The sequence below is a fragment of the Oncorhynchus tshawytscha genome, linkage group LG19 (assembly GCF_018296145.1).
Source record: "Oncorhynchus tshawytscha isolate Ot180627B linkage group LG19, Otsh_v2.0, whole genome shotgun sequence".
NCBI lineage: Eukaryota > Metazoa > Chordata > Actinopteri > Salmoniformes > Salmonidae > Oncorhynchus > Oncorhynchus tshawytscha.
Window position 1 is genome coordinate 40632020 of NC_056447.1, and position 24208 is coordinate 40656227.

The window sequence follows — 24208 nt, forward strand, 5'->3', positions numbered from 1 at the left end:
TGGAATATTGAAGAACTGGGAATATTGAACCACCAGCTTTCATATGTTCTCATGTTCTGAGCAAGGAACTTAAATGTTAGCTTTTTTACATATATTGCACTTTTACTTTCTTCTCCAACACTGTGTTGTTGCATTATTTAAACCAAGTTGAACATGTTTCAATATTTATTTGAGACTAAATAGATTTTATTTATGTATTATATTAAGTTAAAATTAAAGGGTTCATTGTTCATTCAGTGTTGTTGTAATTGTAATTATTACAAATAAATATAAAAATTGTCCGGATTCGGTATTGGCTTTTTTTGGTCCTCCAATAATCGGTATCGGCGTTGAAAAATCATAATCTGTTGACCTCTAGTGTGAATACTTTCTGAAGGCACTGTATGTGCTACTCTTACAAAAGGTATTTGTATTTCTGATAGGTTTCCCTTCAGACCAGACCAGTGGCTTTTGCTTCCTGAATTTAGCTAATTTCACAGTTTGGAGTATTGAAGAGAAACACACAGTAAATCTTATTTAGGTCAAACGTGTACATTCTGGGAAAGATTGAGATGCAGAAAAGCTCCCAGCTTAAATCCCACAACACAGTTTTGGCTAGCTAATCAAGAGAAGCAGGTAGCCTAGTGGTTAGAATTTTGGACTTGTAACTGAAAGGTTGTAAGATCGAATCCCTGAGCTGACAAGGTACAAGTCTGCCATTCTGCCCCTGAACAAGGCAGCTAACCTACTGTTCCAAGGCTGTTATTGAAAATAAGAATTTGTTCTTAACCGACTTGCCTAGTGAAATAAAGATTTTAAAAAAGCAGCTGACATGTCTACCCACAGAACAGGGTTGTTTTTCCAATAATTAAATTCTCTTTCATCACAGCAGGGAGAATACATCAGGCAAAGCACATTGATCATAGACTATCGATTCTGCTTAGTTTTTCCCAAGCTATTTCAATGCTAATTGGCATTTAGCTCTTCCCGTTTAAAACCCCTCAAATGGGATGTTGGCTTTCACAAGGAAAACAAGTGTGCACTACTTATGGAATGTCTTTTTTTATGGCACAAGAACCACATAGAGAGAAATGAGCTGATGATTGCCTCTGTACTGTGGAATTGGTTTGCTGAATGGAATGTGCTGACTGTTGTAGTACATCTAGGTCTGTGATTCGATTGAGCCAGCTGAAGGAACTGAGGAAATATGTTCTTTTTTTTATTAACTCATGGAAGTGGATTAAAGAAAGTATCTCTTAATACCACAGTGATATAATAATGCAGACTATGTGAGGGGACCAGGAAACTGTCCGAGAGATTGGCTTGGTTAACATCACTGTCTGTGTGGTTGCATTGAAACCATATGACTTCTTTAGCCTCTTTGTAAGTGGCAATCCTGCTAAAAGTGTTGTTTTCCCCCAGATATCGATTGGTCTGTTTGATCAGTGGTTTTGCATGGTATGTGACCCATAATCTGACACTGTTAGACTGTGTGACGATTAAGCTCGCTTTGTTGTAGGTTTTCACCAATACTTTTCCATTATTCTATTTAAACAGCTTGTTTTTATTGGCCAGCAATCTTTTTAACTAAGCCTATGGCAGACTTAACCTCTTGATGCTACCCATCCCGGATCCGGGATCGTGACTACGGCTCAAGCTCATTAGCATAACACAAAATGTGAAAAAATATTCTTAGACATATTTAACCTCCACACCTACACAAGTCCAATAGCTCAAATGAAAGATAAACACCTTGTTCATCTACCCAGCAAGTCAGATTTCTAAAATGTTTTACGGCGAAAACATAGCACACATTTATATTAGACCACCACCGAAACAAAAGGCAAACGGCGGCCATTTTGTCCCAGAAAATATAAAATTTAAAAGTAGGATTAAAAAATAAATAATTCACTAACCTTTTGAAAATCTTCATCAGATGACAGTAATATTACATGTTACACAGTACATTTTTTTTTTTTTTTTTCAATAATATGCCATTAATATCCATAAATCTCTGTTTACAATGACGACATTTCAAAAATGCTACTCAAAATGTCCGGAGAAATTATGATAGCTCGGACAGATAACGTCAGATAACAAGCAATAAACATGACTAAATATACATGTTCTACATATAGTTACAAAGATACACTTCTTCTTAATACAACCGCTGTGTTACATTTATTTTTAACGTTACAGAATTTTCACTAGTCTATGCTTGAGTCGGCGCTCAGATATTAGCAGTGTCTCCTCTACGTTTGGAGTCCACAGAAACCCAAAATAACCACATAAATATTCCCTTACCTTTGATGTTCTTCGATCAGAAGACGTAGAAGGAGTCATACTTACCCAATACATCGTTTGGTTTCAAGTTGTGCGTCTTTGTATTAGCATATGCTAACAGCTTCAGCTGAAATGCACCCAAAATAACTTCTGCTCCTTCTGGTCCCGCACTCTTGCGCAATCAAACTTCAAAATTACATATTATATGTCGACTAAACTGGTCAAACTAAGTGCAGAATCGAGCAAAATGATGTTTTTATCATGTAAAACAATGATAATCGCAAACAAACGAACCGGCTTCAATTGGTGTCTATTGGAAAAGAACGTTCCCCAAATCGGCCGCGCGCAATAGAGTGCATGTATGTGAGAGTGAACCGGGCATTTTCGCCCGCCAAAGGATGAGGGAGCGCGAAATTCAAACAATGAACGTGCCAATTGAAAGCAGACATCGCGCTGAACAAATACATACTGTTCCCAGATCGGTAGCTGCCTGGGAAATGACGTCAAAGTTGACCCAACTTTTCTCTTGACAAGAGAGAGTTTGGGAGAAAGGCTGCCCTGAGAGTTCTGCTTTACATACAGACATAATTTAAACGGTTTTAGAAACTTTAGAGTGTTTTCTATTCAATAATTATTATTATATGCATATATTAGCAATTTTGGAAAAAAATATTTTCAGTTTACTATGGGCACGCACTTCCTCCAACGGGGGCAGTATTGAGCCATAAGCTCAAGAGGTTAAATAACCCGCCATGCCATCAACTGTCTGACCATGTTGTTTATTTGTGTTAATTTCTACATTGATGAATTCAGCGTTATATAAATTAAAAGGTAAATGGTCAAATCTAAAGCCAGTAAAAGTACAACTGCTTACCAGGAAGTGCGGTTTTCGTTATTTGGTGGCCATAAAATTTGAAATACGTAAATGAGCTCCTTCACAGAAATGCAAATTGACACCATGTGGAAGACAAAAGCATTTAAAAACACGTAAGTGGCTATTTGGGTTCCTCTTAGCCATGTTTATAGGATTACTAGACTCTGCAGTCTCACGCGAGAGCGGTGTCCTCGTTTGAATTGCATTAATGAAGGCCTGAAGGACAATGAGATGGACCAGATCATGAATCCTCATTTCTTTATACATAGATTTATTTATTTTGATATATCTTTTCATTTCAACCACACATTTCAGATTTTTTTTAAAATTCTATATTCTGATATTTGTGTTTATAAACCTGAACAATTACATAGTCTACTCTGGCTCACCAGTAAATACCCCATTATGTTTGATACCCGATTACTAGACCTTGACCAGATTACATTTCTCCTAGCGCATCGTGTTTGTTTTCCAGATCACAGCCTGTCATTGGTCTTGGCTATCTAAGAACAAACACTGAGTTAAAGGCTGCATTATCAGATGGAGCAGTTAGGCCGCATTGAAGACCATTGGAGAGCTACCAACTACACAATGGGGAAATACTCAATGTTAAGCTAGCCGGGCCCTCCACTGTAGCACTGGGAGCCTTCGCTCAATATGGTCTCCTCCAATGGGGGCTCCATGCACATGTGCCTTCATTTAAGCCCGGAACCCTAATGGGGAAGTAATAAGCTGTACGGTTGGGTGGGAGGCATATGTGAACATAGGCCTGTTGTGATACTATCTAATGAGATCACACAGGGCCGCATCCTGCTCGAGACCGCCCTCATTTGCATAACGAATGTGTGCAGATGTGAATACGCAACATATGCCACCAGTCTGTGATGTTGATGCCTCGTGAAAAACAAGGGTGGATACATGCAGTATCCTGTTTCAGAGAATACACTTGTTTCAAATTAGCAAATGTGTTAGTTAGTGTGTCATAGGATTTTGTTTTTCCTTACATAATTTAAACAGAGTTTTTATTTTAATTTGGTTATGGCATCCACATTACACTGATCATCACAATGTGCCAGCCCTGAAGTTGAAAAGGATAGCTGGGTTTTTTCACCTCTTGCTCATCTACATAAAGAGAAAATTGGGAATACAATCATGTAAAACCCTAGTTCTCTCTCTTTCTCTCTCTCATGGCTCCTTGGCCTATTCTAATTGATTTGCTGTCATGGCTCTTATGTTGATAGATCGCACTGAGCTCTCAGAAAACGCTAGGTAATCACAATTGCTGCCGGAGTGACCAGTAGAGTGATAAGCCATGGCCTCATTATGTACTAACGCACCAGCAGAAGGACAATCGGCGGTATTAGTAAGATGAATAGAATTTAATGTTACTCCTACAGCTGTTTCGAATGTCACAGACTGAAATAAGACCGCGCTTGCAGAGGTCAGATCACTAAAACCGTCCGCTCCTTCTTGGTCCACTGGCGTTCTTTGTCAGTGGCTCTTCCTGCTACTTACGTTCCTTCTGTAAACTTCAGTGAACAGAGGAAGAGGGCGGGTCAGTGGTGGTGTGCCACGACCTAGCCCATCCTGAGTGTCGGCGTGCCTCATAAAATCCTTCAGTGCTGGGGGGCACAGGCCCACCACCCACCCCTCTTCCCTGCTACATGTGCAGCCTGCATGGGAGTCTAGAGCTCGGCATTCCACAGGCGCGCTCTCATTCATCTGGTGTCAGCCCTCTCTTTATATCTCCCCGATCCCCTCCCTTTGCCCTCCTCCAGGTCAACAACCCTCAGCCAAAATGATTAAACAAACCCATGGTTAGCAGGATGGGACTCACATGCAAAAATAGCATGAGCAGATGAGTGAATGGGCCCCCATATTGATGTCCCAGTCCATGAGAGATGAGGGCTCTCCAAAACACAAGGGGAACAAAGTCGAAGGAATTGATTAAACCCTGTCCGAAAAGGTCAATGTTTGACAAAATCTCTCCTGTTGTGAGGAGCCCCCCAAAAACTAGAGAGAAACTATTGTTCCTCCGGAGCATTGGATAAAGCTTATTTGTCTATCAGAGCTGCCTATCAGTAAAATTCTTAAGAGCTAAAAAGTTAAATGCATTTTTTTTTAACTAGGCAGGTCAGTAAACACTTAAAATGATCCAATTGAAAGATTGTTTGGCTTAATAGACTTAAAACTGTTTTTAAATATGTATTCCTCTGACTTCATGATCTGCACAGACGTTCAAGCCAGAAGCACATGTATGACCCCAAGACAGGCCTAGTTCCCTGTCTTGTATGACCATACTTTAGACCTGTGTACATGTCTCCCTACACCACAGTCTCATCATATGTCAACAGGGAGCTGTTTACCAGACAGGTGTTTGTGAGTGGAAGTCCTCACAGGAGGGCCTGCATGTTGAATTAAACCCTCAAGAAGTGGATTAACCCCTGAAAGAAACCATCTGAGACACAAAAGTGGAAACCACTGACTTTTGTCTACCCACAATACTTCACCAAAGACAGAGGAGAGAGGTGGGATGGGGATGGGGGCTATATGTAGAGGGGAAAGAAAAATATAGAGAGAGGGACAGATAGAGAGTGCATGACGTTGTGTTGTCCCAACAGCCTCCTGTTTTCTATGCCGGAGTCAGGAGCTCGTTGACAGATTTATGGGATGTAATAATCTGGGTGTATATCACCCAGCCTGCTCTGCACTGGCAGGTTTGTAATTGGCTCTCACACCTGGCTGGGATTGGCTAGGCAAGGCTATAACCTACATACATCTTGAAAGTTAACCTTGGAAGAGGCACTACAAAAAAAGGATTGTTGTACTGAAGAACACCCTAACTTGGCTCAATAGAAGCAAAAGTGTTTTAGCTATAACTATCACTTTACAGAGGAAGTGCTACTGTACACTAAAAGGGTCGTTATAGCTTTCAGAAGAAGCTCAACTACGCAATGCAGTTACAAAATGCAAGATTTCCATGTGTGAAAAGTTGAACTGCTCGCAGAACATGTATCGCCATCCGTGGCTCCTGTTTGACTAAACAGAGCTAAGCTGAGTGCCGAACATTTCCTTAATTACTCCGTCCAACCCTGGACAGTGAAGCCAGACAGTGTTCTGTCATAGGGCTAGGGGCACTCCAACAGCCCTATCAATCACAGCCCTGCTGTGGCTCTGCTCTCGATGAGTCTGTTACAGTACCGCCAATGATATAACAAACACCTCACCCCAACAACCACCATTCCACCATGCATAGCTGCCTAACCAGGGCTGCCCTGCGCTTATTTCTCCATGGTAATCAGGATGCAGAGAACACCCCAATGGGACCGTCCCAGTCTAATACAAAGGACTGATCAGGATGCAGAGCACACCCCAATGGGACCGTCCCAGTCTAATACAAAGGACTGATCAGGATGCAGAGCACACCCCAATGGGACCATCCCAGTCTAATACAAAGGACTGATCAGGATGCAGAGCACACCCCAATGGGACCGTCCCAGTCTAATACAAAGGACTGATCAGGATGCAGAGCACACCCCAATGGGACCGTCCCAGTCTAATACAAAGGACTGATCAGGATGCAGAGCACACCCCAATGGGACCGTCCCAGTCTAATACAAAGGACTGATCGGGATGCAGAGCACACCCCAATGGGACCGTCCCAGTCTAATACAAAGGACTGATCAGGATGCAGAGAACACCCCAATGGGACCGTCCCAGTCTAATACAAAGGACTGATCAGGATGCAGAGCACACCCCAATGGGACCGTCCCAGTCTAATACAAAGGACTGATCAGGATGCAGAGCACACCCCAATGGGACCATCCCAGTCTAATACAAAGGACTGATCGGGATGCAGAGAACACCCCAATGGGACCGTCCCAGTCTAATACAAAGGACTGATCGGGATGCAGAGAACACCCCAATGGGACCGTCCCAGTCTAATACAAAGGACTGATCAGGATGCAGAGCACACCCCAATGGGACCGTCCCAGTCTAATACAAAGGACTGATCGGGATGCAGAGAACACCCCAATGGGACCGTCCCAGTCTAATACAAAGGACTGATCAGGATGCAGAGCACACCCCAATGGGACCGTCCCAGTCTAATACAAAGGACTGATCGGGATGCAGAGAACACCCCAATGGGACCGTCCCAGTCTAATACAAAGGACTGATCGGGATGCAGAGAACACCCCAATGGGACCGTCCCAGTCTAATACAAAGGACTGATCGGGATGCAGAGAACACCCCAATGGGACCGTCCCAGTCTAATACAAAGGACTGATCGGGATGCAGAGCACACCCCAATGGGACCGTCCCAGTCTAATACAAAGGACTGATCGGGATGCAGAGCACACCCCAATGGGACCGTCCCAGTCTAATACAAAGGACTGATCGGGATGCAGAGAACACCCCAATGGGACCGTCCCAGTCTAATACAAAGGACTGATCGGGATGCAGAGCACACCCCAATGGGACCGTCCCAGTCTAATACAAAGGACTGATCGGGATGCAGAGAACACCCCAATGGGACCGTCCCAGTCTAATACAAAGGACTGATCGGGATGCTAGGGAGCAGGCGGTGTTGTCCATTGAACTAAAACAGAGCAGCAATGCTTGAGTCTGCTCCAGTTTCCTCCTGTTTGCTTATCTACTGTTGCATGAAATGGAGTGAGTCTGTGTTTGTACTGACAGAGCGTTGCAAATAACCCCTCGCAGGGATAGACAGCTACTACTGTGTTAGAGCATGCTACAGTTATTAGGTACACAGTCAAAATTGTATTTGGGGTTTCTAGAAAAGAGAGGATGCTTCTAAAAAAAATAATCAACCTACAGTATATTTTTCAGTTTTCTTGGAGGTTTATGCCACAGCAGTGAGTTTCTGACCTAAGGATATGGAATGAGGTGAATATGAGTGTATAGCCTAAATGGGAGAAGAAGGAAATTCATAGAGGTTGAGCATTGCTCTTGTTGACTTTGGCCCTGTGGTCTATAGGTGTCCATGTCCTGTATCTTGGCCCTCCGGTCTCTATTCCTCCATTAATGACTTTGATGTAGGATTGCACAGGAGTCATTTACCCTTGTCTGAGGAGAGACGTGTAACACCCAGCACTTAATTTGTGTAGCTGGTGGTTCTCGCTACATCGTGGTATGTAGAAGATGTCACCTAAAATTGTGGGTCTTCTTTAACCTGTATTTCAGGAATTTAGCTGTGTGTAATTCATGTAAATATGTTTTTTCCCTCTGACTTATCAAACAATGGATGCATTGAAAGGGATCCTGATTTGTATAACACTCACGCTTCTCAAGGCTGGTTTTGTCTGAGGCTTCTATTATAATCTCACTAATCATACGTGTCAAAGAGTGGAGGAACTATTCATCCCTGACAATGGGGATTTACCGGTGGCCACAGTGGTTGTGTGCTGGATACAATGAGCTACACCACAATAACCCTCTCTGTTTGTCTGGGGTGACTCTACTCTACTCCACTGGCTGTATAGCCTGGTGGTCCTGACTGACTGGCTGACTGGCGTGATGACTCTACTCTACTCCACTGACTGTATAGCCTGGTGGTCCTGACTGACTGGCTGACTGGCGGGGTGACTCTACTCTACTCCACTGGCTGTATAGCCTGGTGGTCCTGACTGACTGGCTGACTGGCGGGGTGACTCTACTCTACTCTACTCCACTGGCTGTATAGCCTGGTGGTCCGGACTGACTGACTGACTGGCGGGGTGACTCTACTCTACTCCACTGACTGTATAGCCTGGTGGTCCTGACTGACTGGCTGACTGGCGGGGTGACTCTTCTCTACTCCACTGACTGTATAGCCTGGTGGTCCTGACTGACTGGCGGGGTGACTCTACTCTACTCCACTGGCTGTATAGCCTGGTGGTCCTGACTGACTGGCGGGGTGACTCTACTCTACACCACTGACTGTATAGCCTGGTGGTCCTGGCTGACTGGCGGGGTGACTCTACTCTACTCCACTGACTGTATAGCCTGGTGGTCCTGGCTGACTGGCGGGGTGACTCTACTCCACTGACTGTATAGCCTGGTGGTCCTGGCTGACTGGCGGGGTGACTCTACTCTACTCCACTGACTGTATAGCCTGGTGGTCCTGGCTGACTGGCGGGGTGACTCTACTCCACGGACTGTATAGCCTGGTGGTCCCAGATATATGTTTTGCTGTCTTGCCAACTCCTACGCATTGTGAAGATTCAGATTCAGCGATTCAGAGTGTTTAATAGTCACGTATGCGGGTGTGATTGCAGGATGCAGTGAAAATATTAGGCTCTGATATCCAACATGCAGAACTAAGTGAAATTAAAGTATATAAAAAACAACAATAGAAATAGCACTATATACATCCTAACAACTGTAGCAGGGATAAATACATACATGCCAGTTGCGGTGGAGGCAGAGTAAAGACTGTTGGGGGGGTGGGGTGGCCATAGGGGGAGCAGCATTGAGTGAAATAAAAACAGTACAAATTATAATAAAACAATCTATAATATACATATTGGGGGGTGCAACAGTGATGAATGTTGTTGGGGTGGTGGAAATGTTCATAGGAGGAGCAGCTGTTAAAGTATGTGACTGTTGAAGGGGTGGGAATGTCCCTAGGGGGAGCAGCAGGTACGGTAAGTGACTGTTGAGGTGGTGTGGGGGGAAAATGTCCATGGGGGAAACTATTGGCCAGTCACCCAATGTTGCGTTCGGCTGCACGTATCACCCTCTGAAGTGCCTTGCGGTCCGCAACGGTGGAGTTGCCATACCAAGCTGTGATGCAGCCCGACAGTATGCTCTCGATGGTGCTCCTGTAGAACACTCTGATGGCCCTCTGGGACAGACCCAAATTTCTTCGCTGTCGTGCCTTCTTCATCACAGTGTCCATGTGGTTAGGCCGTTTCAGCTTCCTTGAGATGTGTATGTCGAGGAATTTGAAGTTATTTACCATCTCCACGGCGGCCCCATTCATTATATTTTTTTCACACCTTTACTTAACCAGGTAGGCAAGTTGAGAACAAGTTCTCATTTACAATTGCGACCTGGCCAAGATAAAGCAAAGTCGTTAGACACATACAACAACACAGAGTTACACATGGAGTAAAACAAACATACAGTCAATAATACAGTAGAAAAATAAGTCTATATACAATGTGAGCAAGTGAGGTGAGATAAGGGAGGTAAAGGCAAAAAAAGACCATGGTGGCGAAGTAAATACAATATAGCAAGTAAAACACTGGAATGGTTGATTTGCAGTGGAAGAATGTGCAAAGTAGAGATAGAAATAATGGGGTGCAAAGGAGCAAAATAAATAAGTAAATACAGTAGGGAAAGAGGTAGTTGTTAGGGCTAAATTATAGATGGGCTATGTACAGGTGCAGTAATCTGTGAGCTGCTCTGACAGCGGGTGCTTAAAGCTAGTTAGGGAGATAAGTATTTCCAGTTTTATAGATTTTTGTAGTTCGTTCCAGTCATTGGCAGCAGAGAACTGGAAGGAGAGTCGGCCAAAGGAAGAATTGGTTTTGGGGGTGACCAGAGAGATATTCCTGCTGGAGCGTGTGCTACAGGTGGGTGCTGCTATGGTGACCAGCGAGCTGAGATAAGGGGGGACTTTACCTAGCAGGGTCTTGTAGATGACCTGGAGACAGTGGGGTGGCGACGAGTATGAAGCGAGGGCCAGCCAACGAGAGCGTACAGGTCGAAGTGGTGGGTAGTACATGGGACAAAACGGATGGCACTGTGATTGACTGCATCCAATTTATTGAGTAGGGTATTGGAGGCTATTTTGTAAATGACATCGCCGAAGTCGAGGATTGGTAGGATGGTCAGTTTTACAAGGGTATGTTTGGCAGCATGGGTGAAGGATGCTTTGATGCGAAATAGGAAGCCAATTTTAGATTTAACTTTTGATTGGATATGTTAGATGTGAGTCTGAAAGGAGAGTTTACAGTTTAACCAGACACCTAGGTATTTGTAGTTGTCCACATATTCTAAGTCACAGCCGTCCAGAGTAGTGATGTTGGACAGGCGGGCAGGTGCAGGCAGCGATCGGTTGAAGAGCATGCAATTAGTCTGTCAACTGTTTGTTAACTTGGCTTTCGAAGACCTTAGACGGGCAGGGTAGGATAGATATAGGTCTGTAGCAGTTTGGGTCAAGAGTTTCCCCCCCTTTGAAGAGGGGGATGACCGCAGCTGCTTTCCAATATTTGGGAATCTCAGACGACACGAAAGAGAGGTTGAACAGGCTAGTAATAGGGGTGGCAACAATTTTGGCAGAACATTTTAGAAAGAAAGGGTCCAGATTGTCTAGCCTGGCTGATTTGTAGGGGTCCAGATTTTGCAGCTCTTTCCGAACATCAGCTGACTGGATTTTGGAGAAGGGGAAGGCTTGGGCGAATTGCTGTGTGGAGTGCAGTGCTGTTGACTGGGGTAGGGGTAGCCAGGTGGAAAGCATGGCCAGCCATAGAAAAATGGTTATTGAAATTCTCAATTATAGTGGATTTATCGGTGGTGACAGTGGTTCCTATCTTCAGTGCAGTGGGCAGCTGGGAGGAGGTGTTCTTATTCTCCATGAACTTTACAGTGTCCCAAATTTCTGCTGGAAAAAGCTAGCCTTGGTTTTCTAACTGCCTGTGTATATTGGTTTCTAGCTTCCCTGAAAAGTTGCATATCACAGGGGCTGTTCGAAGCTAATGCAGAACGCCATAGGATGTTTTTGTGTTGGTTAAGGGCAGTCAGGTCTGGAGAGAACCAAGGGCTATATCTGTTCCTGGTTCTAAATTTCTTGAATGGGGCATGCTTATTTAAGATGGTGAGGAAGGCATTTAAAAAAAATAACCACGCATCCTCTACTGACGAGATGAGATCAATATCCTTCCAGGATACCCCGGCCAGGTCGATTAGAAAGGCCTGCTCGTTGAAGTGTTTCAGGGAGCGTTTGACAGTTGGAACTACTGTGTGAGACCACACAGTCATCGGTATACAGGGAATACAGGAGGGGACTGAAGACGCACCCTTGTGGGGCCCCCGTGTTGAGTATCAGTGTCGAGGAGGTAATGTTGCCTACTGTTTCCACCCCCATGCTTCCCAGTAGGTATGGTGTTCTTTGGATGCAACTCAGCATTCTTTGTCCTCCAAACACGACGAGTTGTGTTTTTACCAAAAAGTTATATTTTGGTTTCATCTAACCATATGACATTCTCCCAATCTTCTTCTGGATCATTATAATGCACTCTAGCAAACTTCAGACGGGCCTGGACATGTACTGGCTTAAGCAGGGGGACACGTCTGGCACTGCAGGATTTGAGTCCCTGGCGGCGTAGTGTGTTACTGATGGTAGCTTTGTTACTTTGGTCCCAGCTCTCTGCAGGTCATTCACTAGGTCCCCTCGTTTGTGGTTCTGGGATTTTTGCTCACCGTTCTTGTGATCATTTTGACCCCACGGGGTGAGATCTTGCGTGGAGCCCCAGATCGTGGGAGATTATCAGTGGTCTTGTATGTCTTCCATTTCCTAATAATTGCTCCCACAGTTGATTTCTTCAAACCAAGCTGCTTACCTATTGCAGATTCAGTCTTCCCAGCCTGGTGCAGGTCTACAATTTTGTTTCTGGTGTCCTTTGACAGCTCTTTGGTCTTGGCCATAGTGGAGTTTGGAGTGTGAAGTTACAGGTCTGTGAGAGCCAGAAATCTTGCTTGTTTGTAGGTGACCAAATACTTATTTTCCACTTATTTTCCACCATAATTTGCAAATAAATTCATAAAAAATCTACAATGTGATTTTCTGGAGAAAAAAAATCGAATTTTCTCTGTCATAGTTGAAGTGTACCTTTGATGAAAATTACAGGCCTCTCTCATCTTTTTAAGTGGGAGAACTTGCACAATTGGTGGCTGACTAAATACTTTTTTTGCCCCACTGTATCTGAGACCAGGCTACTTATAGGCCTACTAAACTCAATTATAAAAATGGCTGACATTTATTCTAGTCGGCTGCCAGCGGGCCATATACATTAAAAAATAATAATAATTGGGGTTTAGCTGGGTGGGGCAGAAATTAATGGTAGTGATAACTCAGGAGATATTCTTGTTGATCAAGGTGTCTGTTGACAAAGAGATCTGTTCCATTGTTGTCCGAATATGAATGGGACGCAAACCAGCTGTTTCTCAGAGAAGTATTTAATAGTGCTGAGACATGATTTTGAAAATTTGGCATATTATTTTCCAGACATGTCCCATTAATAGTGTGTTTCTCTAAGAAGTGATTTGTAACAATGACACAAAGGAGTAGGTTTTTCTCTCTCTAGGCAAGTCTTTCTCTAGGCAAATTACCCCTGTGACTGACTTTGAGCTTTTTATTTTTCCCTGAGTGAAAGAGACTTCTAAATTTTAACATCTTCAATCAGATAGATGACTTTCACTGTAGCATCTATGTTCTCTGATGTTCTTATATAATAACATAATTTTCATGTTACACTTCCTTAACAGATATTGTATGTATTGTCAGGATTTTACAAACAGAATCAGTTTTCAAAAGCACTCAATAGTACAAAATTAATTACATTTGTGTTGTTATCAAAAGAGAGTAAGATTGCCAACCTTGAGAAATCACTCAAATTGGCACCATGAGGGCATTCTACTATTCTGTTATTGACCTGCTAGCATGCCCATGGGAAGAAACATTAGACAAAGGAGCTGGCAGAAAAGCTGAGTGGACAACCCTGAAGCCTCAGTAGGCATTCGCAAAATATGGCTGTGTTCCTTTCAGATATTGAACCAGGGTGATGACACGTACTTGGCATAGATGACATCACTTTTCCCAACTGCCAGAGCTGTTTTCCTTCATTTCACATGCTGGCATAAATAGAAAAATATGTTGTATTGTTCTGAGAAATGTCACTTTCTTCGGTCCTTGCTCTCCCTCTCTACAATTGTCTCTCTGATAGCATGCTGCATGATTAAAGTTACATTTATGTAGGCTATTTAAGTGTTTTACCTAGTAGTTAGTCATCTTTCCATTCTTTTAATCTTAACATTTCCTGTCAAAGACGATGTGTAGTTGTTTTGATGTGAAACCCTCCATTCATGCTTCTCAACTGTCATTTATTAAAGGAAGGAAGGAAACACACTGGGAAAATTAGCATAGTCATTAATATGCAGGTTTCTTTAGTCTTTGGAAGACTATCTGTCCTCATATCTGGCTTCTGCTCTCAGAATTATCTGATTCACCATACCATCCCAAATGGTTAATGGTACTGTCAAAGGAAGATGTGGATTTATATTCCTCTGGCTTTCAATCACAACTCTATTATCTCATCTCATCTCTGTCTCTGACCGCTCCTGGGCCTTTTCTGCCCCTCTTCCTCCCAGAGAGGAGATGGAAAAGTCAATCAATTCTCAGTTTCAGATGGTCTTTTAATGTGGGTTTCTGTTGTCATGGGAATGGTGTAAGCCCTATTTATTTAACCCCAACTGATGTATTCACATGTCAAGCTCTTCTAGGAATACTGAATGATACTGAATGCTAGTTACCACGGTGACCATGTCGTCTGGATGAGGACACTGAAGGTCCTGTAGACAACTTCCTACTGCAAAGCTGCATCAGTATCTGTCAACAACGAGAGATAATATTTAATATCACAATATTTCATTACTGACAGAGTAAAAACAACCATTTTGTAGACTTTTTTGCAAAAATACAGTTACAAAATACATTGAGTGTACAAAACATTAAGAAAACCTGCTCTTTCCATGACATAGACTGACCAGATGAAAGTTATGATCCCTGATTGGTGTCACTTGTTAAAACCACTTGAATCAGTGTAGATGAAGGGGCGGAGACAGGTTAAAGAAGGATTTTAAGCTTTGAGATAATTGAGAGATGGATTATGTATGTGTGCCATTCAGAGGGTACTTTTAAAAAAAATGGGTGCAACTGAATATTAGGAAGGTTTTCCTAATGTTTAGTATAGTCAGTGTATAAAGCTGTGGTAGCCATGTTTTCTGTTGTTGTCTCTTTAATGTTGAGCCTGTTTGAAGGGAAAGTGATCCTCCTCATTGAAAGAATTTGGAAGTTGTGAGGAGGGTTAGTCACTACTTTGATATAAGCACCATACACTTTGCTGGGTTTGTTTTTCTTTCTGGGTGAATCACTTGCCTTTATTTCAATGCACTATTCTGGTCAAAACACTGGTGTGGCGAGCTGCTGTCAACACTGCTGCATTTGGGTTTTGTCTAGATACACCGTAGTAATCACTATGAGTACCATCTTATCTGGAGGATTCAGTTATCTACATACTAGATCCACCGTAGTAATCACTATGAGTACCATCTAATCTGGAGGATTCAGTTATCTACATACTAGATCCACCGTAGTAATCACTATGAGTACCATCTTATCTGGAGGATTCAGTTATCTACATACTAGATCCACCGTAGTAATCACTATGAGTACCATCTTATCTGGAGGATTCAGTTATCTACATACTAGATCCACCGTAGTAATCACTATGAGTACCATCTTATCTGGAGGATTCAGTTATCTACATACTAGATCCACCGTAGTAATCACTATGACTAAGTACTATCTTATCTGGAGGATTCAGTTATCTACATACTAGATCCACCGTAGTAATCACTATGAGTACCATCTTATCTGGAGGATTCAGTTATCTACATACTAGATCCACCGTAGTAATCACTATGAGTACCATCTTATCTGGAGGATTCAGTTATCTACATACTAGATCCACCGTAGTAATCACTATGAGTACCATCTTATCTGGAGGATTCAGTTATCTACATACTAGATCCACCGTAGTAATCACTATGAGTACCATCTTATCTGGAGGATTCAGTTATCTACATACTAGTTCCACCGTAGTAATCATTATGAGTACCATCTTGTCTGGAGGATTCAGTTATCTACATACTAGATCCACTGTAGTAATCACTATGAGTACCATCTTATCTGGAGGATTCAGTTATCTACATACTAGTTCCACCGTAGTAATCACTATGAGTACCATCTTATCTGGAGGATTCAGTTATCTACATACTAGATCCACCGTAGTAATCACTATGAGTAAGTACCATCTTATCTGGAGGATTCAGTTATCTACATACTAGATCCACCGTAGTAATCACTATGAGTACCATCTTGTCTGGAGGATTCAGTTATCTACATACTCGATCCACCGTAGTAATCACTATGAGTAAGTACCATCTTATCTGGAGGATTCAGTTATCTACATACTAGATCCACTGTAGTAATCACTATGAGTACCATCTTATCTGGAGGATTCAGTTATCTACATACTAGATCCACCATAGTAATCACTATGAGTACCATCTTATCTGGAGGATTCAGTTATCTACATACTAGATCCACCGTAGTTATCACTATGAGTACCATCTTATCTGGAGGATTCAGTTATCTACATACTAGGTCCACCGTAGTAATCACTATGAGTACCATCTTATCTGGAGGATTCAGTTATCTACATACTAGATCCACCATAGTAATCACTATGAGTACCATCTTGTCTGGAGGATTCAGTTATCTACATACTAAGCCTACATAAAGTTGATAATGTTTCCTCTTTGAGCTTACACCCTTTATAGTTGATGTTCATCTGACTTGCCTGCCCTGTCTGTATCTCTTGAGCTTTAGACGAACCCTCCTTTTGAAATGGAAGTTTCACTACAAATATTTAGTACATAAAAAATGCACCAGACTCTGCACAAATACTTTGACAAGGCAGAGTGATAAGGAAACAAATATCTGACCGATTGAGTCACATGATACTCTTCCTAGAGATTGGGTGCAGACATGACTTGGCTAGGACAGAGTTGAAGTCTTCGATGGTGATGGGAGTGGGAGGTAGTGCTTTTCGGGTTTAGCTTGTTAGCGGTCACATGATACCGCCGGTCCTCTGGGAGTCACCACGCAGGCAGGCGGATGAAGCATGGTGTTGGCGGAAGGAATGCGCTCCCGGCTGGAAAAGGTTTGCAGTGCACAGAGAGGTCCTGCTACCGCCAGCTTCCCAGAAATATGGGGCCCAGCCACAGAAACCCAATCTTCCACTCCACCAGGCAGGCAGGCCCGGCAGACCCTGTAGCCAGAGCTGATTGGGGCTGGATGCGCTGTGGTGATCAGGACCCACGCAGCCATGCAGGATTAATGAATGAATGGCCTTGGATTGCATTGGACACATCATCATGCAAATTTGTTGACATCCACTTGGAACAGTGGTGGGCAAGGAGACATGAGTTAGACGACCCCTTCTCTTTTCCCCCTCTCTCTCTTTCCACATTCTTCTATCCTCTCCCCCTAGAGTGCCTGTCAACCTCAGTGGTGTAGGTGCTTGCCTGCCTCTCTTAATATTCAAGAAGAAGGCAATCTGAGAGCTGAACATTTGCGTTGTGATTCATTTATGACTGCTTCAGAGAGACTGGCATTAGTTTCTGGCCTTATATTTTGGTGCCAGAGCTGGAGTTGGTTTTGAAGCAATATATATTGTATCTGTCCTTTCTGCCTCCACAGCAATGTGCAATGGAAAAAAGGCACACTTGTCATCCAAATGGTTTAAAGATGTAATTGAACCATAACACCACTGATGTGAGCCTTTTGTGGTGGAGTGAAGATCTCACTTGACAAATGGGCCAGAGAAAATAAACTGGCATATAGTCATGAACCAAAGAGAGAGGCCTAACCCTGCCAGTGATGAGCTGCCTGGAGCCCCACAAAAACCCATCAGATCTATGTTTAAATATTATTCGAAAACTATCAAATACTTTCAGCGTTTGCCTGTTTGGAGGTCCAGATGGGCAGGGTTGGCACTTTTGCAACCATTCTATTGGTTCCATTGCACCAGGCAAGCTCAATCAAGCCCAGCTTAAGTATATGAAATTATTTAAATAGTTTTGAACCCAGGTCTGAAACCTAATGATCTGCTTACTGACATGTCAGGCATTTCTATTATATAGAATTATCCCAGGCTGATTCTCTTTGCCTCTCCACTTCCACATAGGCCAGGTTAGTTAGTTTCCCCCCAGATCTATCATAAGGCGGGCGATTTCTCCTCACCCTGTCAGAAGTCGTTTATTTCGTCATCTGTTGTGGGTTGCAATCTCCACACCCTTTCCAACAAACCCATCTGCTTTCTGGTAAAGCCATATTAAGGGTCAGTGCAAGATGGTTGATATTGGCGGCTACACTATTCAATAGGACAATGTCAGGTAAAAGTTCTAGGTTTCAGAGCAACACAAATGCTGCGGTAGTAAGACAATAAATTATTTTTATGATTTCAACAAAAACAAGGGACCCATAGATCAATTTCAGCTTGATTCATCTGCCGCTGTGGCTTCTTTCTTTGAATTTCTTGTTTGTCTCAGTCTGTGTTGTGCAGTGCGTGCCTGTTTTCTCCATCTCCTCGCTCCACAACTAATTGCGTGTGCTAATTGGGCTTGCCGTGGGGACTGATTACAACCTGGAGCTCTCTGTGTCTTATCACACGTGTCATATCCCATCCATCACTTTTTTAAATGATGCATTCTATGTTATAATGCATCTCCTCCTCTCCAAAGAGACTCATTACATTGCCATCACCTACCTTTTTGCTCCCCCTGCCTCCCATACACCAGGGTCAAGGCCTTGTCTCACTGCCAGAGCCAGACAACACCTCAGAGCTAGGTGACAAATACCCAGATACTCTCTGCTCCGGTAGGGGGCAAATAGCACACCCTTCCACCCCTCACACAGCTTGGGGCTGATGTATGACCACCAGGGTCAAACACTCAGACTCAACCCCAGCCATGGGGAGAGGGGATAGTACAGTACCCAGGCCAGGGCTGCCCTGTGGTGGGGTAACTACATGTACAGAAATGCACAGACAGCATGGGCGTTCCATGGCCCCTCAACACTGATTATCCATGGCCTTAACACTGCTTTCTAGTTTGCTCTCTAGTCCCTCCTGTTTTGTTCTCTCCCCTGTGTCTGTGTGTGAGATACCCGGTAGTCAGCGGTTGGTAGACGCTAGCTGTGATTGACAGGTCCCTGGCTCCACACGCTCCATTACGCCAACATGGCATTTCCCCTCTATCTCTCGTTTGCTTTATTTGTTTTTGGTCAAGGGTGTGGTGCATGCTCCTCCCTGGCCCCTGAGTCCACACAGTAAGATCTCAGAGCAACTCTCAGAGGAGTTTTACACAACTTTAAAGCTACAGTACTTGTATACGCCAAAGTATACTACAATGCATAGCCTACTACTCATGTTTAGGTCTCCAAAACATCTAAAAAGGAGACAATACATCCATAGTTTATCAGGAGAAAGGACACACACTGCCTGTGGCATTTGGTCTTGTTGGTATAAATGGATTGAGGCCCCAGGTTGTCAAATTGGAGAAGCTGAGATGGTCACTCAGAGGTTTGATCACACATCCTTACATGTACCTCATCTCTCACTGTGATTGGTTGTGTCTCTGTCGAGCATGACAGTTCAAGATGAACTGATTTCTTTCTGAAGCTCTTTTCTTTGGGGCATGATAAATGACCACTTCTGAGTTTAATAGAAATCTAGACATGTATTTCAGTCCTTGCAGTTCTACTGAATGTCGTAATACAGTGAAGACTGAATTGATTGAATTGACTGAAAAGACCCAAGTACTATGGTGGCGTTGCTCTTGATCAGGTTATCCATAAGCATGAGGATCATTACACATACACCTTCTAACCCCTCTGTTGTCCTTCTCTCCACAGCCGTGCGATCAAAACCAACCAGGACCTGCTCCCAGAGACCCCGTGGATCAACATCTTCTACGATGACTTCTGGGGCACCCTGCTCACCCACAGCGGCAGCCACAAGTCTTACCGGCCCCTGTGTACCCTCTCCTTCCGCCTCAACCATGCCCTGGGCGGCTTGGAGCCCTGGGGCTACCACCTCGTCAATGTGGGCCTCCATGGGGCAGTCACAGCCCTCTTCACCTGGTTGGCCCGCCTGCTGCTTGGAGGGGGCCTGTGGAGCCTCCTAGCTGGGTTATTGTTTGCCTCGCACCCCATCCACACAGAGGCAGTGGCGGGCGTGGTTGGCCGGGCCGACGTGGGCTCTGCTCTGTTCTTCCTGCTGTCGCTGCTGTGCTACGTACGTCACTGCACCCTGCGAGGGGGCTCTGCGGGGCCCTGCAGGCTGGGGGCCTGGCTCCTGGGCAGCCTGGGCTGCGCCACCTGCAGCATGCTGTGGAAGGAGCAGGGGGTGACGGTGCTGGCCGTGTCGGCCCTCTACGACGTCTGTGTTTTCCACCGGCTCAAATTGCGTCAGGTCATCATGCTGGTTTACAAGGTAAACAGTTTGTCCTTGCCCTGCGGTGTTGTTTTTTCCCATGTATCTCATTTCCTCCTCTCTCTCCCCTTGGCAAAAGCCTGGCAAACCGCAAAGTGGAAAGCTGATCTGTTCACATGGGTCTTGCTATGTGGAAGTATTCCTGTGTGTTGTTTGTTTTCATTAGGATGTAATTTCAATTTTAAAAATTCATGTATGTACAGCTGTGTGATCTGGAATGAGCTGTTGTTTTGTCCTCTGAATACAAGGAAAATACACAAGTGGGGAAAGAAAACAAAGGGGACACTATTTATCCTGTTTCTTCATGGAAATTGTTTATATACCCATACAAACACACATCCATACATGAATGTCAGAGCAGTGACTAGCACTCCAAACCCTTCTTATTATCCCTAGGGTTTTCAGTGGTTAGCTTCGCCCACGGTTGGCTGCGCATGAACTACCATTCCGACGCTGTGTTCAAACGTTTAGAAACGTCAACAATCATTGCTTGCGAAACGGTTTTCGAAACATACGCTGATATTCCACTTATCTTTCATATCAGTCTGATAGAATCACTCAAATAAAAAAGATATACTTACTGTAGCAGTTTGGTACAGATCCACAAGCTGTGTGCCTCCAGCTGACGAACTACACTTCCTCCCATGTTACGCTTACAAACAGGTATTCAGAGCATGCTAGATAGCTAATTAGCACGGGTGGCTGCCTATCTTCCGTGTGTTTTCCAGAACAAGCGATGTAACATGGCCGTGTGGGAACACTAACCCTATAAAGGTGTGTAGTAATTGAACCTTTTGTTTTTTGGAAAATTATTTCTTGCTGAAATGAAAAATACGTTCCTTCCAAAACCATAACGGAAGCGATGCGTTTTTACATTCAGAATGAGCTTTGGGGATCTTAACAAAACGCCCTCAGCCAGATGATACTATCGTCAATAGACACTAAAGCAGTTGGCGTCTATGAATGGGTTATGCGGTGACATGAGTTAGGGAACCATATTATTATGGAAATGGGGTCATGGGAGGCTGCTAGAGAGTTTTGTCAGTTGAATTTGAATTCCCATCGTGCCTACATCATTACATTATCCTTAAACAGTGTCATTATCATTATGCATCATTGCCTTCCCTTGCAACATGATTTGTTAGCAAACCCCAATTAGAAAACGCTTTAGTAAGTAAACCATTGACCCAAACTCAGTTTGTTAATGATTTGTTAATTACTCGTCCGTCACCATAATGTAGTGCATATTATTGAGATGAATGATACTGTAATGTAACATAATGATGATGAGGAGCTATTTTGTTTACATGAAATGCATAACATTGACATTAATCTTCTGTGTGTGTGTGTGTGTGTGTGTGTGTGTGTGTGTGTGTGTGTGTGTGTATGTGTGTGTGTGTGTGTGCGTGCTTGTGTTAACTGCGCCTTGTCAAATGCTTACTGTCTGCTGTCTAGTCAATGTCACTTCCACCAGTCTTAGCGCATTAGGCCAAGTTGAAAAAGACGTGCACAAATGTGACAAAAGGGATCCAAGAAGAGTCGATGGCACTCTAGGATGCTGACACATACATGCGAAGGATGAAGGGTGTTTCTGGGAGCGGGTTGAGTTGGTTGAGGGGGTGGGCGGGGGACGGGGGGAGAGTTGGTGGAGGGGGGTGGGCGGGGGACGGGGGAGAGTTGGTGGAGGGGGTGGGCGGGGCACGGGGGAGAGTTGGTGGAGGGGGTGGGCGGGGCACGGGGAGAGTTGGTGGAGGGGGTGGGCGGGGGACGGGGGAGAGTTGGTGGAGGGGGTGGGCGGGGGACGGGGGAGAGTTGGTGGAGGGGGTGGGCGGGGGACGGGGAGAGTTGGTGGAGGGGGTGGGCGGGGGACGGGGGAGAGTTGGTGGAGGGGGTGGGCGGGGCACGGGGAGAGTTGGTGGAGGGGGTGGGCGGGGGACGGGGGAGAGTTGGTGGAGGGGGTGGGCGGGGGACAGGGGAGAATGAATGAACAGAAAGAAAAGAGGGAGAGATGGAAGAAAAAATCTAGCTTCTCTGTTTTAGTGCTCATCACAGTGTGAAAAAGTGAGTGAGGGCCCTTGCTGTCTTTGTCTCCATGCTAGCCTCTCTCTCTTGATTTAAGCCTTATCTGAGGTTTGGTGTCCTCTGGAGTACTGCCCATTCGTTGACAGAGGCATACAGGCCTGCTAATAGTGTGTCAGGGCTGGCTGGGAGAATGCAGTGCTAGGAGGACTGAAAGAAAGTATACCTCATATCTGACAGGTTCTCGACATTTGATTGGAAATCCACCGTACCAACACATCTCCCCTGATAACCCTTCCCTGAGACGAGAGTCGCAGATCTACTTACACAATGTTCGCATGGATGGACCCGAGCCTATGGATTTCTGTCATGCTTTGCCATGGTGTTGATGAATGGTCTTGGCAGACACCCGTGGGCCATAAGCTATGCATACCCATTTCTAGTGTGCAGCTTTGAGGTGGCAGTTATCCGTTTCACAGACGCACTGCATATCCTTGAACCCCAGCACAGAAGAAACAAGCAGGGAACGTTGAGTGATGTTAAGGCTGGCAGGTCTCATGCATTCCTTGTTAATTATAAGGTTACAGTATGTCTCTTTCTGTGATCACGACACCAAGTCACCTGAATGAATTCTACTTTGTTATTATATTGGGACCAGCGTTCTCTCTCTCTCTCTCTCTCTCTCCTTCTCTCTCTCTCTCAATCTCTCTCCCTCTCTCTCTGTCTCTCTCAATTCAATTTAAATTTAAATGTAAGGGCTTTATTGGCATGAGAAACATATGTTTACATTGCCAAAGCAAGTGAAATAGATAAAAAACACAGTGAAATAAACAATAAAAAATTAACAGTAAACATTACACTTACAAAAGTTCCAAAGGATTAAAGACATTTCAAATGTCATATTATGTCTATATACAGTGTTGTAATGATCTCTCTCTCTCTCTCTGTATGTCTCAATTCAATTTAAATTTAAATGTAAGGGCTTTATTGGCATGAGTAACATGTGTTTACATTACCAAAGCAAGTGAAATAGATAATAAACACTTAGTGAAATAAACATTAAACATTACACCCACAAAAGTTCCAAAAGAAAAAAGACATTTCAAATGTCTATATACAGTGTTGCAACAATGTGCAAATAGTTAAAGTACAAAAGGGAAAATAAATAAACATACATATGGATTGTATTTACAATTGTGTTTGTTCTTCGCTGGTTGCCAACAGGTCACAAATCTTGCTGCTGTGATTGCACCCAGCAGATATGGAAGTTTATCAAGATTGGATTTGTTTTCAAATTCTTTGTTGGTCTGTGTAATCTTAGGGAAATGTGTCACTAATATTGTCATACATTTGTCAGGAAGTTAGGAAGTGCAGCTCAGTTTCCACCTCATTTTGTGGGCAGTGTGCACATAGCATAGCCTGTTTTCTCTTGAGAGCCAGGTCTACCTACGGTGGCTTTTCTCAATAGCAATGCTATGCTCACTGAGTCTGTACATAGTCAAAGCTTTCCTTAATTTTGGGTCAGTCACAGTGGTCAGGTATTCTGCCACTGTATACTCTCTGTTTAGGGCCAAATAGCATTCTAGTTTGCTCTGTATTTTTATAAATTCTTTCCAATGTGTCAAGTAATTATATTTTTGTTTTCTCATGATTTGGTTGGGTCTAATTGTGTTGCTGTCCTGGGGCTCTGTGGGGTCTGTTTGTGTTT

General features: G+C 43.8%; 1 protein-coding gene across 1 annotated transcript in view; it reads left to right on the forward strand.

Annotated features, from left to right (window-relative positions):
• Positions 1–24208, forward strand: part of LOC112218759 (protein O-mannosyl-transferase TMTC2-like) — a 164764-nt gene that overhangs the window by 58359 nt on the left and 82197 nt on the right. Inside the window, exon 2 of the mRNA XM_024379874.2 lies at positions 19902–20481. Within this exon, the coding sequence (XP_024235642.2) occupies positions 19902–20481 (580 nt within the window). The remainder of the gene's footprint in view (positions 1–19901; positions 20482–24208) is intronic.